Raw genomic sequence first — 15,748 nt, 5'->3', positions numbered from 1 at the left:
CCTAGTTACATGGTTAAAGAAAAAGCTCAGCATACCAAATTAGTAACTTGTTTCTATACCCACTGAGTAGCTACCTCTATACAATAAATTTTCTGTAGCATTACCTCTTTCCATTCAAAAGCAGAACTCTCATGCTGGCATATTGAGGACTGGGCTGTTTCACTGTGGTAGTAATAGTGTCTAGAATTCCGGACAGTAGTATGAACTTTCCCACTTCCTATGAAAAAAACTTTAAAAAATATTATCATGAAGTTTTAATCAACTGTTTGACATACCTAGAAAGAAAGGTTGAGTAGTCAGGTCAAAATAAGCCTACTGAGGCCCTCAGCCTAGTAGTTTGCAAAAGCTTTCATTTCCAATTTGCCGTAATAATATAAAAGCTTATTTTAGAAGCACAGGCTTTGAAATCATTGTGTGAACAACAACACGGGACTATGAGAGCCACTGGACTGTCATTGTTTAGAATGCAGTGGTATTCCCAAGTCCAGTCACGGTCCCTGCTGTGATAAGCATATAAACACCCAAGAGAAAGACAGTATCTGCCCCAAAAAGCTTACTGCTGTAACTGTGGGCCAGCTTTGTGAGGGGGTAAGGGAAGGTGAGGGGAAGAGAGGGTGACCTCAGAAATGCCTCTGGCTGGTGGTGAATGTCTGCCCTCCACCTTTCAGGATGGCCTGGGACTCCCTGTGCAGCGGGGACTTACTGCGCCCCAAGATCAGAAGTGCCTCAAGCCGGACACCTGGCAGCCAGGGCAGAGCCCGAACACCCTCCCTGGAGGAGCTGCGGCGCCTGCTCTGGACACGCGCGCACCCCACGGGGCACGTGGATGAAGTCTGGCCAAACCTTTACGTGGGAGACCTGTAAGAGAGAGGGAAGGGTTGAAGGTGTTAATGCAACTCTTAGCCCCCACCCTATTTCCCCCCAGATCTTCCACTCTATTTAAAAAAAGAGAGCTAGGCACTAATTTGGGGACCCCTCTAAGTGTGGAGCAAGGCTGAACTGTGCATAGGATGCTGTAGCATAGAGAAAAGGCATCCTAAGTATCCAAAAAGAATATTCCCCCTCCTGATTTCTCCTCCTGCATTAGTACAGGAGTCCCACACTGCAAGAGCCTGGCGGGGCCACGGCATCAGTACTGCAGGCAGTCACGCCAGAGCTAGGTAAAACAGGACCAACCTCATTTTCTCTTCATATTGTCAGATGGCATCAGTCCCCTGAACTGATGGATGCTCAGCAGAGGTGACTTGGTAAGAAAGCAAACCAGAAAACTCTTGGCTCGTGCAGAAATATCACCACCACCATGACCTGTTTATTTTTCATCAGTCGAGAAGAAGAACTTAAACTGATGTTTGGGAGAAAAATGCAGGAAATGTAAAAGCCAGTTTCTTAACGAGTCACTTCTGTCTTGAAGCATTTTGGTGGACAATTTGGACCTGATCAGCCTGTCAGAAAACAGCCACTACAACTTCAGGTGGTTTTAACAAATGGCACCACCAGCAGCATGTTCTACCCCACATTGTAATGCAGCAGGCGAATATAACCCACCGTCCTTCTTCCAGGTACGTCGCTCGTGACAAAGCGCAGCTGAGTCGAATGGGCATCTCCCATGTTGTGAATGCTGCTGCTGGGCGATTTCACATCAACACTGGACCCAAGTTCTACAAAGAGCTGCCTGTGGATTACTATGGAGTAGAAGCAGAGGACAACCCAAACTTTGATCTCAGCATTTACTTCTACCCAGTTGCTCAATACATAAGAGCAGCACTGAATTCCCCAAGAGGTAACTAGACCATCTGTGCATGTTGCATATCTTCTGCACAGGAGACAAGTAGGGCAAGTTATCAAATAGTATTTGGCATAAACTAACCATGTGCAGATGTGCGTAAGAATGGAGATACCCAAACCGAGTAGTGTCACACCTGCCTCCTGAACTCCCAGAGTGAGTGGGAGTTCCCCTGTTCCCCTGGAACAGGGAAGGATGCACCGAACAAGCTTTCAAAGGGGTTTTCCCTCTGCCTAGTGCTATTCATTAGCAAAAGACAAAACAGCAAGTATTCTTTATTACCTACAGGGACACACTGACCTGAGAGGAGGCACATACACTTGATCTTTTCAAATTAGTGATAGGGTTTAAAATAAAAGCTGGGATGGTGTAAAAAGACAAGGGCAAGCATCATATCTGAATAAGAAGAATCAACTATATTCCTACAATCTGTGCAAGTCCTACAAACACAAGATAGGGAAGAACTTGCTGGGAAGCAGTACTGAAGAAGAGAACCTAAGCAACACCACCAGCCAGGAGATAATATCACGCTATTGGTGGAAAGAATATAACCTTGAAATAGGCAGATAACCCACAAAATCCTTGGACTTGCTAAACACAGGCCAGGTACATTGCCAGAAGCCTGGGGCTAGTGGGGGATCATTACCATTAAGGACAAACCTTCACAAAAGCAAGTCTCCACTGTGCCACAAAACTGTACGGGTACCCACTCAAAAGTGATTTATTAAGAGAACAGTTATACACTCAGCAAACTGTTTTGCTTGCATCATGGTGAGCTTTAATATCAATGAGGGTCCTAAAATACTAACTACCCAGCTTAATCATATGCAGCTAGTAGATCTGATCCACACCATACAAGCTAGGAAAGGCAGACACAGTAACTGAAAATAGCATACCTCTGTGCTAGATACCTCAGCGTTTACTAGTGTTTGGAGGGCTTGATCTGTCCCATTAGGAAGTATTTGCCTTTGTGCAACTGAGGGCTGCATTTGGATTTTAAAACCACTAACATACTTGGGGAACTTGGATCTGCAACCATTTCTATTACAGCATACGCTATTTGCAATTGAATCATTATTGGTGGTGCTCCAGAGAAAGGTAAGATCCAAAGTTTTTTCATGCATGTGTAAAAAAAGCTAAAGCTCCAAATGAATTGACAAAAGACAGAAAACAACAGATGAATCGTGGTGGCCGCAAAAGCAAACAAAACCAATGCTTTGCAAGGTGCATGCCCAAATACTGAAAGTTATGAATGCAGAACAAGTTAGGGCTCAAGGCAAACACAATGAACTTATCGTGTCTAGAGTGCACATTTATCCCTACTCCCATGATTTTAGATATTGCTTTACTAAACTCCATATGGAAGCAGTGTTCTGGGAATGGAGACACGGTGAAATTCATTCATATACAGTCCAGCTGTTGCTGACATTCATCATTTTAAGGAAACTACAACAGTTTAGAAAATATATAAACAAGATATTCTGGAAGCATAATTTCCTGAGGTACAGAAATTTAGCAGCTAAATACCCATGACCTGTGCAGGGATGAGACAGGGAGGAGATTGTTACTCACATCATTTAGAAGAAGAGAAAAACCAGCATTTATTATAAGCAGTGATGCTGAACAAAAAATTATACAAGATGACAAAAGGCCTATTCATATTAAATTCAGGATATAACGAGGTACTTCTGTTTGATTGAGAAGTCATTTAAGACTGCTGCTTAACTATTACAAGCAAATTCAACATCTTTTTTTTTTAATGGAATTAAATGATCTTTTCCACCTGGGAGGATAAGTCAAAGTTAAGACTATACGAGCCACAAACATATTTAAAACTCTGAATCAAATTCTCATTAGAATTAAGTAAGAACTGTTACTCCTATCATGCTTGAAGAAAAATGCTTTACAGCAGAAGTCCAGAAAACAGCATGGACAGGTTTATTCCAGATTTCTACCTTAGCTGAACAGAATACATCTTTAGTGATGTAAGGAATTTATTTTTCAGGCAATTTCTTCAAATGTGGATGCCAAAGCATGAGCAAAAGGAAGTGGGGGAGCGTACACTCACATGCTCCTAATTGCAAGCTATTCCTGTCACAGTGGTCAATGGCTGCATCACACCCTGAACGACTTCCTTCATCATCTTTGTCATACAGATTAAGAAATACATGCACTACTATTGCAACCATGCCATATAAGCATTATTTTATGAACCCCGCTTCCTTGGCTGCCTTTCCTTTGGCATAGCCCTGCTGTTCCTTTGCCCACATAACAGAGCTGTTTGGGAAGGCTCAGCCAAGAGCAAGCAGATGCACGATCTGCCCACTTCTCTGCAAGGAAAAACATGGTGTCAGGGAAGTACTGGCCTTCTCCCGCATGCCCATGCTCAAGGGGCAACACCTCAAACATCAGTCTTGCCCTTTTGTATGGCCATCTGTACAATCTGCATTTTTCTGGAGTGCAGCTAAACCTAAGTGAAAATCAGCAGGGTTTGGCAAAGTCTAGCAGAAGAGATAAGGAGAAAGAACTTGAAAGCACACCACGAAAACTATTAAACTAACACCGTGCAGAAAGAAAGATTCCCAAGTAGAAAGCTTCTCCTTTTATTGACCTCCTAACACATTTAAAACAGGCAGGTTAAAATCACCCATTAACTTCCTGAAATGGCAAACCCTCTCAAAAGCGTTTCCCTTCTTTCACTTCACTGGAGCGATTGAAAAACCAGGCTCCCTCTCCTGCTTCCTTCTTGGTGGTGGTGGTGGTTATGAAAGAAGCTTAACTTAGGAGAAAAGGTTGCATATATCAGTTTGACCTCCCACTGTCCAGCAGATGACAGCCCTTACCTGTTCCGGGAGGTGTGAGGAGAAGGGACACGCCACCATTTAAAGCCCTCTGTAGGCTTCTTGCTATTTTCAGCTGTGACAAAATAGACACCTGATTAATCAAAAAATAGACAGTTGATTCTGCACCTAGCTACATAACAGTGGCTAAAACGTAACAGGAGATGAGAAAACTGTGGTGGAGTGGGAAGAGCCCATGGGGCCCACTAGCTCAGCTGAGTTCTCCTGGTGAGCAGCAGAATTCTTCTGGATTCAATGGAACGAGGGCAGCTGGGGCATTCACTCTGGGTGACAGATCTGGAGCCTGGTCTTAAGCCAAATTGAATCCATCCTGCAAGAAAGCAAGGGCTAGTTCAGGACATTTAGCTCAGTTAATGATGAGTAGCAAAAGGACAATAAGATATTATGTGTTTTAATGACTGATTTGTTCAACAACATTGAATTTCCCAACTTGAATTTGGCCAACAAAGTTGAATGTGCAAACTTTATCCCTAGTGCAAACCCTTTGATGTCAGTAGAGTTACAGCAGGCATGAGCTGGATATAATATCCATAATCCGTTGTTAAAAACCAAGTGTTATTGTTCTGCACAAATCCCAGCCAGATGAGAGTTATTGTCTGCCTCTGCAAAAAGTAGCTTGAGATGTGCGGTGCAACATTTCAAATAAGGATTGCAAGATTTAATAATGCCAGAAGCTAAGTGCCCCCACTTCTCCTCAGTTAATCCCATTATTCCTAAGGGATCCCTTTACATGCTCAGAGAGAAGGTTGCAACATGGCCCACTAATATAGGATCAGTCCAACTTCTCTTTGCGCTGTATGTTAAAACAAATGGGGGTGGGGAAGGCAGAGTTGAAGGATGCCAGCTTGTGGCATGGATTCTGTGGTACAGAAGATCTAGTTATGACCTCCTTGCCCATCCCATGACAGGGGCATGCACCACGACTGCCCCTGTGAACACTGCTTTCCTAGGCTGTGGTCCAGCAGCCACATGGGAATCCGAGCCTCGGCGCTGGGACGGTGCATCTCAGCTGCCTCCCGTGAGAGGCTGATGCAACACACTGTTATCAAGCCCACTGCAGTCAGCCCACATGGTGCAGACACGCTTCGGGTGCTAGTCAAATGCAGTATATCATGGTGGGTTCGGAGTGTCACTTAACCCATTTACAGCTGCTGCTAAGAAACAAGGGTTTAAGCCTGTAAACAGAACCAAATAGCAACACAGCTTTTGTTTCCTGACTCAAGTTTAACATTCTATTTGTTTGCTACAAATAATCACATAGTAAATTCAAATCTGCTTTCATTAGAGCAATTTTATGTTAATTAAATCATTTTACATGACTGATTTATCTGCAACAAACAGTCATTTTATTGTCAGTGTACTGGCATTTATCATAACCTCTGTGTGTAGTGAAACAAAGGCTAACAATGTGGAATAGATATTGCACATGTAAAAGAGATAATATACCTGCATCCTCATGGGAACGAGTGTATTAGAGAACCATGCAGGTTAGGTCCAAGGTCAATAGTTGGGGCTTGCCTAGGTTTTTGCTGAGACACCTTCTACATCTAGTTGCTGATCTAGGAGGACTCTTTGGAAGTGCAGATAAGCCAGGGAAGAAAATTCAGTGTGTTCTTACTCGCCACCTCCTCCTCTCAGACACAGAGTTAGATATACAATGGTAGAGAGACAGCCTGTACAAGCAGGAACCTGGAATTTGTTCTGCTTTCTGTACCCCCAAACAAAAACATATCAGGCAGTATTTAATAGCAGCATCCACACCTGTGCTCAGCTTGGTCTTCAGTTCCAGACCGCAGGTAGGGCTGAGCATTTTTCAAGGCAGAAGCCTCCATCTGGGTGGAAAAAAAATGGACCCAAGAACAATTTTATAGAAATTAGGTTCAGAACAGCAAGCCTTCTGTCCCCCCATCCAATTTCTGGCCAAATTTTGATTGAATTTCAAAATATTTAGTAATTCAAAATCAAATCCAACATCAAGGCCATCTCTTTTTAGTTGTTTTGGGTTTTTTTTCTCCCTCCTGGTGCAGTTCAAACCATAAATAAAATGTCTTTGTTTTTTAGTTGTAGAGTGCTGGCAGCTTAGAAGTTTTCAGACCAAAAAGAAGAAAGCAGTTCTGGTTCCAAGAAAATTTTTCAGAACATGTTGTTCCTTGGCTTCTGTTTTCTGGAGTGTGCATTAGGGTGTGTGTCTGGATTTCGCGAGTCCCTGCCACTACGTTGCAGCCAGGCCTACTGCAAACTACTGAAGCATGGATTTTCCAAAGACCTTTTGGACTTAGCCCTATTCGCAGTATTTCTCAAAGGGAAATTGTGTTCCTGACTCCTTTACGTGACTTTGAAAATCTCAGACCTGGCTTATTTGAGTCTGGAGTGCCTCCTCTGCGGAAGACAATCCAGCATACATATCCCGCAAGATTGGTGTGAAGGCTAATGATAGTGCAGCACATGGAAAAAAAAAAAAGTCTAGTGAAAAATCAAGTTAGCATTATTTTTTAGCAGGGCCACAAAGCATTTCTCCACATTCCCATAAAAAGTAGGACTTCACTTCCAAGAATCCCCATGGAGTTAATGGACTTGACAGGTGTAATGTAACTTGAATAATGGCATCAGTATCTCAAAAAATTCTGTGAAGCTGTATCTGAATGGGGAAACACAAAGAGAAATCACTTGATCTTCTAATTCTGCAAAACTGCCATTACACTGGAAAGACTTCTTCCTTCCCTCAAAGGTTTTGATGCTCAGTCCAAGTCTGCTGTCACCAGAGCTGTTTTCACCACTTCCTTGGAGACTGTATTTGTCCCTTTATTTCTGCTGAAGACACATCTATCTTTAGGGCTGAGCTCAGATTTCTCATGCCAGGATAATGAAAGGTGGCTGTGTCACATACGTTGTGGAATTCAACACTTCTCTCAATCTGCTGGCCAGAGCAGGTTTTAACAACGCATGCTCGCACTCTCTGAGCATGCGGCTATGCCATCGCGATTAGTCAGAACTGGAACGGTTGCTAAATAAATACTCTGTCACAAACAAAATGGGATTTAAGATTAAAAGCTGTGCACAAAGTACCCAGAATTAACACCCAGGGAGATGGGGACAATCAGTCTGAGGTCTTTGGCTGGATCTAGGCTCATCATCCAACAAGGATATTTTTGTCTCACTTACCGGTAATAGAGAAATTAAGATGCTGTGAACACAAACAAAACAAGGAACTAGCTTCGAAAAGCTGTCCATTCTTTCTACCCTTCCTTACATTTTACAGAGAAGCAGCATCTGAGATACTTTATTCCATGTCTAAGGGAAAAAAAAAAAAAGCAACATGGGATAGTTTTTGCTTGTTTTAATCTTTTTCTGGATATAAATTGTCATGTTGTTAAATCACATTTTGTACAGCTATACACTTAGTAAACAAGGGACTACAAATGTGACAGTCTAAAAAAATTAAAATATAAAAAAATGCAGAAAATATTTTGTTCCAAACCTGTGAAGATTTCCATTGAAGAAGTGTTTGGGAATTTTCATGGGTTTTTTTTTTTAGCTGCTTTAGTGGGAGACAGAGCTCTCCATTAGATGCTCAGAAGTTCAAAACTGATTCTAATCACTGGTTCCTTCAATAATGCCCAATTACCGAGCCACGGTCTCTGTGAAAAGACTAGACCTGACTGCAGCAAAGGACAAGAGAGTTTGAAAATTTTCAGGCATGGCTATAATCAAGTCAAACAACAGAACATTTTTTTTTTCCAATTAAAAATATCTCATTGAATCATACCATTTTTGTGAAAGTTGAAGCACTTTACAATATTTACAAGATGCAGGTTTTCAGGTTCCAGAATGAGCTCCTTTTTCACATCCAAAGGGAAAGGACTACAAACCTGAATTTTTCCATCTGAAAGCAATCCTTCTGACAAAATTTCCTTTAATTTCACATAAGACCATTTAAAAAAAAAAGTTTATCTCCTTCTAGCATGGGTCAAAGACACATATTAGAAACCTGGGAAGCAGTCATGACACAGAATTGCATTTCTTAGGCTGCTTCTGTTAGTCATCACAGCAGAAAAACCAAAAGCAGAGCAGAGGGAAGGAGGAGCTATACTCCTAGATCCCTGAAAGGTCTTCCCTGAGGCTCACTTACAGCAACATGGAAGGACTCATGATATTACTCCTAATGGACTCTTAATGAAGATGCAGACGTCATATTTAAATCCCCAGGAAACTCAAAACATTTCATAAATTGTTTCTCTAGTGATCACCTAATACAGAAGAGAAGATAAAGGCATTAGGGAAGGATAGTGACTATAGATGTACAGGGTAGGCTATAGAAATAAAAAAAACCCATAAGTAAGTTGGTGCAGATGGCATATACAAACAGGAGCTGTTCTTAATGGTAACACCCGTTTTCTCACACACTTCCAACAAGGTCTGGGCAGCAGTCAGCACCCTCAGAAAGCATTAGTGCCCAAAGCAAAGAAGAAAAAAAGAGCTTGTGGAAAACCAGGAGTGTTCCAGTAATAGCAGTGAGCACTCCTGAGCGTCGCACATTTGAAATCCCAAGTTTGCAGGCCCTCTGGTAGTAAGTAACCTGCTTCCCATAGCACAGCCTTCAAGCATGAAGACTTGAAGCAAGTACATCACTCCCCAAACCACATGTGTGCAAGCAGGGACAGCATGGATGGCAGGCTGGGCAGGAGGGCTAAGGGCCATCAGGCTGGCAAGCATGGATCCTGGAATAGAATTATGAATTTTCTGTCCCCAGCCATTAAAAACCCCATTGTTCCCCAACCAGCACTGCACCAGGTCTGCTCTGCAGGGCTGAGCACACCTGTTTGCTCAGCCCCAGTATCAGCACTGCTTCCATATCTGCTCCAGCACGATAACCTCTGCCATTCAGCCTCCTGGCATAACTGCATATCTCTCTCCTTTTTCCAGGCAAAGTACTAGTTCACTGTGCAATGGGAATCAGTCGATCTGCAACTCTTGTCCTCGCTTTCTTAATGATCTGTGAAGATATGTCCCTCGCTGATGCAATTCAGACTGTGCGCTCACACAGAGGGATCTGCCCCAACTCCGGCTTTCTCAAGCAGCTTCGGGAGCTGGACCTCCAGTTAGGAAGGGGGAAAGGCAGAGGAGCAGAGGCCTGCTAGTGCCTGGCACTGGACCAAGAGATGCTGCTCTCACTGAAGGCAGTGCAAGGATGCTGTCAGGACTGCTCTGCAGTTGCACTGAGAAACTCCTTGGGAAATGGCTGAGCATGAGCAAGCTGGTAGGAATTCAGTATGTATTTTTTGGATAAGCCCACTAATTGGAAAGAAAATGAAATAAAGAAGGATTCAAACTGGCAGTTTAGCCCACCTGGGCCTGTTTATTTAACTACCTGTTGGGCAGGGCATAGGGAGCAGTTGGGTTTTCATGCAGAATTAAAAGGCAGCACAGCCAACTTGAAAAAAGACTTTTTACTTGCTTATAATTGCATTTATATGGCAAGAGGGGAAATGGCTGAACTAGTAAAAAGAAAAAGAAAGCATGAGGGTTTTAAGCAAATCTTTAACATTTCACATCCAGCTGGCGTAGGGCAAGACTTCAGGTTTTGCAAGCTGACATGCTCCTTTAGTCTGACATGGTGACATGAGCCGGGATCCAGCTCAGACCTTGGGCTCCCTCTCTTATAAGCCATGGAGGCTCTTGCCAGGATCTTCACAACTCCTTTTAGCTTCAGGTCTATGGCAAATACTCAGAACTTAAAAAGACCATGAAATCCTGAGGAGCCAATACTGGAAGTCCCAGCCAGATGCTGCACCCTGGGGCATGGCTATCAACAGCCTCACTGCTCATCACAGGGAAGGAAGGTGTCCCCGGCACACGTAAAGCAAGGGGCACGCTCAGGGCACACTGCCCACTGGTGCACTGCAGGCCAGCAGCAGTGCCAGACAGAAGCGGTCTCCTCTTGGCTTGCAACCCGACGCTCCAAATCACATTCCCCAAATTTCCCTGTTTTAACACAAAGCCAGAACCTAGTGTCATCGTGTCAGAGCAAAAATGAGCAATGCCTCTAACAAATCCAAAGCAGCAGCTCTACATTTTGATTAGTCTTTTACGCCCAATTGGCCACATTTAATCTTGTGAAGAACTCGAAGCAGATCTTTGCTTCAGTGCAATTACAGGCACATACAGAACATTGGCAAATGCAAACAATATAGAATTTCCACTTGACGGCAGATTAATTTGGTGTGATGTTTTCCCTTGAGAGGTCTTAAAGGCTTGCAGTTCTGAAAGTACCCTGCAGTTTGTATTTATAGCACTATGGATGTTGAATAGAAAGAGAAAGGCATATACTCGTTCTGAACTGAGGTTTCTTTTGCCTCCATACATTAAAAAAAATTAACTGAGCATAGCACACTTCCACTGCATTTCTCATAATGCAATATGGAAACATGATTTCCCTGCAGAGCCTATAGAGAAATTCAGGTGGTGTTTCCACTTTTATAAATATAGTAAGTAAAACACAAGCAATGCTACAGATTAATTTCCTCTCAGGGAACAGAGAGATGGGTCTTCCCTCCAGAAAGGGTCCCATCCTTTGAGACTGGAGTAAGTGGCCAGAAGGGAGGTCATAGCTAATGATGGAAAAATCAGTGAAGTTATAGCTTTCACAGGCCTCTTACTGGCTGCCACAGCGAGAAGATTAGATTTCAGTGAGCATGGTGGCTGAACCACACCTGGCACTTGGATCGCCTCCACCTCGGTCTGTCTGGGGATCCTTTTTTATTGCAGACCATACTGAAGCTGTTTTGTGAGTAGTCTTTTCAGTTGCCTTACTAACCACTCCCTTCAAGTCTCTGCAACTCAGCCTATGCCAAGCCAAATGACACTGTATTAAAGCACAAGGGGCGTATGAAACACAACGGCCAAAATCGTGCATTGAGCCCATCAGGATAGGTCATAATTCCCAGCATGTTGCACATCTGGAAACATCTGTGGTTGCAGGGCAGAATTTAAAGTGAACAGCTTCTCGGAGTGACTGAGCCTAAATTTATCCCAGCTGGGGCCTGTTGGCCATTGCCAGACTATTTCAGCTAGCCAGGGAGGGCCATAGATTCCCCTGCCATGCATGACTTGCAGCTGGGAGCAGTAAGTCTGGCTGGAGCTGCAGCCCGCCAGGAAAGCCAAGGCACTGGCAGAGCAGGGCTGCTGGCTGGATGTCACTGTGACAGGTGTAGAGTGGAAGCTTCCTTTTCAACCTGGAAAAAAAACAGTCAAATGATGAAGAACGAGAGATCAAAAACACTGACCCAAAGACAATAAAGTAGCTATCCAACTCCAGGACAAAAAAAGTCCCTTTCTAGAAGAGCCTGAGCTGGTTCCTGCGCTTTGCATTGCTGTCAAGTTCAGACAGTGGGAGGCGGGTCCCCTCCTCTCCTCGCAGTTTCGCCACCCTTCCACAGATGCCAGTGCCTGAGCCCACCATTACCTTCCCTCTGTGCAAGGAGCTGCAGCACCATGGAGGTGGCCTGGCAGGGGCACAGGTGCAGGCACAGGAGCTGATGACAATTAAGCAGTCCTAATCTCTGACCCACATGTGTTGCACACTGAGGTGGCTTATTGCCCCTGTGCTTAGTTAGGCAAAAGTCTCTTAAAATTACAGCTAGAATCAAGACAAAGGAAATGAAAACAATATTGGGGGTGGTTCCAGGTATATCTTGTGCTACAATTGCGAGATCCAGAGCTGCTGACTCTTTGCAAGCCACCAGCTCAGCCCGAGAAACAACAAAGAACTTTCCACCACAGCCATCCTTGCTAACAACAAGACCTTTGGTCCTGGCATGCAGCTGCCAATTGTGCTGCTGCTGAATCGAGTGGAAGACCCACTCACTCCCCTGCAGGTGTAGTGCCTCTGCAGTGCCAGCTGTAATCACACTTGCCCAGTGCCCCACCTAAATATAACCTGGCAAAAGCAATGTCAGCTGAGACTGCAGGCGGAGTGGAAGTGATCAGAATGGCAGATTCAGACATATTAATAGACAGAACAGCGTTGATGCTACCATCTTGTCCGCGCCTACATCCTACCCAGTGCAGAGCAAATGCTAAGGTTTATTTACAAACACTTATTCATTCTGCATGCTTATGAAGGAGTGACCTCCAGCACTGTGGTGGAGCTGGTGTACTTCCCACACATAAGCCTGCGAGGGAGTATGGGCATCTTAGCCCCTTTTCACAGACAAGGCACCTGGAGTTTGCCTGAGCTGCAGCAGGATGTTTGGGGAAAAGCACAACAGGACTGCTCTCCAGCCTCCAGAATTGGAACGAAAGTCTGAGAATAGTTTTCTCACATAAGATATCTTGCCTTCACCAGCTTTTCCTCCCAGACTTTCAGCAATGATAAATACAGAGAATATTGCTGCGGGCATGTCTGCACTGCGTTATTTATCCTTTGGATTTGCATCTTGGGTTTTATTTGTAAAAGGAAAGTGGGACCATTAATCTGCTCTGCAAGGAGCCAAGGGAAGAGACGATAGAATTTTTCAACAAGTTGCATGGAAAGAGATGATGCCAAGGACAGGTTTCCCATGGAAAGAAATGCCAGCCAGGATATTGCCCAGGTACACACCATGTATAGTGGCAACAGCTAAGAGCGTCAGCCTTTTTCTTGCAGGTGAATTAATTCATTCCTCCTTGCACAGGTAGCTTTGGGGTTGCTGCAGCAAGGATGGACCTCCTGTGGGACCTTCTTAATTCATAGCTTTTGCCCTTTTTCTCTTACAAAAAAAAAAAAAAAAAATCTGAACTGGGACCAGAATAGACGACAAAGCTGAAAAACTAAGTGTGACCAAGACTAACTTTTCAGGGTTGAGTACCAAGCCACTGGACAAGCCTAAGTTGACGACATTCCAGAGTAACCATTTTGTTCATGGCCTTCAGCGTACACATAACAGCTTTTGGGGTACAGCGCCCTAAGTAACACACAGCACCTGTAGGCAAGGATGGAGGCAAGCAGTCTAACAGGCAGGTCCCCTGGTTCTGCATTACACTGGCCTGTTCCACTTTAGCCAGTGGCTCCCACTTCTGCTTTAACTTTGGCACGGCCCACCAAGACCAGGTGACTTTCTTCTGATAATGCTGGTGTCTAGATCTGCCCAGCCTCTGCCAGCCTCTACAGAATTGCAAAGCACTGTCAAGTCCAGTTGCCAGATGTTATCCTCCTCCTGTTATTCTTTGTCTTGTATTTTCCTGATAATGAGGCTGAGCTATGTGTTACTGTGGAGAGGGCCTTCAAAATAGCTTGTGCTTTGCAAATTTTCTTCATAGTCTAAGGTTCAAAGGGTATATGCAGCTCCTGAAGCCAAGTCAAACAGGAATCTAGGGCCTGCGAGGCTTTGAACAGTTAAGTTTTCTTTAGGCTACAATTATTTTGCTTAGAAACTAGACCCTTGATCTGTTGCAGGAGGCTGCAGTTTAATAAAGTCAAACAATTTGCTCTTTGCAATGAACTATTTGCAGTACAAGTATCATTGAGTTACACTACTCCCCCTCACTGCTGCCTCCTGGAACCTTGTCTGTTTATATACAGAAAGCACTCTCAGGAAGCACTCCTAAAAATACCCAGCAATGTTAGCTGAGGATCTGGCTCTGTCTCTCCTCCTCCTGCTTCTGCCTCCATAACATCCTTCCATCATCTTCATGCTCAACAACCCTGGCTGTCCAAGCAACCTTATTCCTGTCTCACCCTCTACAAAATCTTCCTTTTCCTTCCTCCTCTGCCAATAGCCATTCTCCACCCTGTTACAAAGCAACTTCCATGATGTTGCCATGCCAAGTTCCATCTGGTGTTTTCTCACTTGATCACTAAATTACAGTGAAGCCCACATTGTCTTCATCAAATCCTTGAGTACACCTACACGGGTCTGCTCACTTTTCAGACAATAAGAAGGTGCCAAGTCGGGGCAAAAATAGTACCAGAAAAAGAATAACATCTTCTACTATACTTTATAAAAGGGCATTTGAAGACTGCAAAACGAGACGCAGTACTCCGCACGGACTAACTTTTGAAACCACTCTCAGGGAAGTTACCCTGGAGACAAAGCATCTCCCAGTGGAAATACCACTGTAAATCAAAATATTTTCACAGTAGTACCAATAGAAAAACTGCACAGCAAAAATCCAGCCAGCTGACAAAAACATCAGTTATTAAACTTCAGGTAAAATTCAAAAGCAGGTCTGGGATTCAGCTCACACTTCTGATCTGTCTGTTGCCCAAGATGCAGGCAGAGCCTCCCCTCACACAAAATGCCACTTGTCAAGGGATAGGGTCTTCCAGTTGCTGCAGTCTGATCCTGCTTATTGCAAATCTTCTTCATGACCACAAAGATCTTCCAGCACATTCAGTAGGCACCCAGCACAGACCAAGATTCATAGCAGCACAAAGGATCTTTGGTCCTTCAGTCTGTCCACATATCACCTTGAAAGTTTCTCCTCTGTAAGTGTTCAGCAGACAGACCCTAAAAATGAAAGCTCAACAACTCTGCTGTTGTAGTAGACAAGACCTACCCTTGTGGTTATTCCCAGTGTAAAACTCTTCTGAAAGGCAGTTACTGCTCTACAAACCCCTTTCTATGAAAACAAGGCATCTAATTCATCTAATTCCTCTTAATTCAATAATAATTATAAGTCATCAATTCATCTAACGTTAAATATCAACAATGAAAATTTACAACCAAAATGATTTGTCAAAGCGCTTAAGACTGTTTTTGAGAACCAAGAGTTCTTAGACAAAAATTCCCAAAACTCAAGAAGCACAGAACTGTAAGAAGTGAGACACTGATAATTTTTGCACCAAAAACATTTAGGTTGCTTACAATAAATAAATAAATAAGCAAATCAGTCCTTTACAAAACCCCCACCCATAATTGGAAAACCATCAGCCAGCAAAGAGCGAGCAAGGAATTATTTGCTCAGCTCTGGTGACAATTGGCTGTTACTAGAGTTATTCTGACACATTGTTTTGGGGAACATCTGTTTCCACTCCGACTCCTTTAACTTTCAGATGTGAAAAACAAAAGCTCATTTTCATGCCATGTCTCCCATCTTCAGTTGGCAACAGTTGCGTGATTATGAA

The 15,748-nt window shown here is 43.7% G+C and overlaps 1 protein-coding gene across 1 annotated transcript; it reads left to right on the top strand.

The window, feature by feature from the left end:
- The first annotated feature begins 669 nt into the window (after positions 1-669).
- On the top strand, positions 670-9,782 carry DUSP13 (dual specificity phosphatase 13). Its single transcript, XM_010567799.1, has 3 exons — positions 670-860; positions 1,560-1,780; positions 9,568-9,782. Exons 1-3 carry the CDS (start codon positions 670-672, stop codon positions 9,780-9,782), a joined length of 627 nt encoding a protein of 208 aa, XP_010566101.1.
- The last annotated feature ends 5,966 nt before the right edge of the window (positions 9,783-15,748 follow it).

The sequence above is a fragment of the Haliaeetus leucocephalus genome, unplaced genomic scaffold, assembly GCF_000737465.1.
Source record: "Haliaeetus leucocephalus isolate CR32 unplaced genomic scaffold, Haliaeetus_leucocephalus-4.0 Scaffold229, whole genome shotgun sequence".
In the NCBI taxonomy this organism is placed as follows: domain Eukaryota; kingdom Metazoa; phylum Chordata; class Aves; order Accipitriformes; family Accipitridae; genus Haliaeetus; species Haliaeetus leucocephalus.
This window is presented reverse-complemented; position numbering and strand designations above follow the sequence as displayed.

What these genes read in the sequence shown, in the direction of transcription:
- DUSP13 (XM_010567799.1), top strand. Translation starts at nt 670, where the DNA reads ATGGCCTGGGACTCCCTGTGCAGCGGGGACTTACTGCGCCCCAAGATC. An exon ending in AACCTTTACGTGGGAGACCT is followed by an intron (nt 861 to 1,559) that starts GTAAGAGAGAGG and finishes TCCTTCTTCCAG; the next exon opens with GTACGTCGCTCGTGACAAAG. An exon ending in AGCACTGAATTCCCCAAGAG is followed by an intron (nt 1,781 to 9,567) that starts GTAACTAGACCA and finishes TCCTTTTTCCAG; the next exon opens with GCAAAGTACTAGTTCACTGT.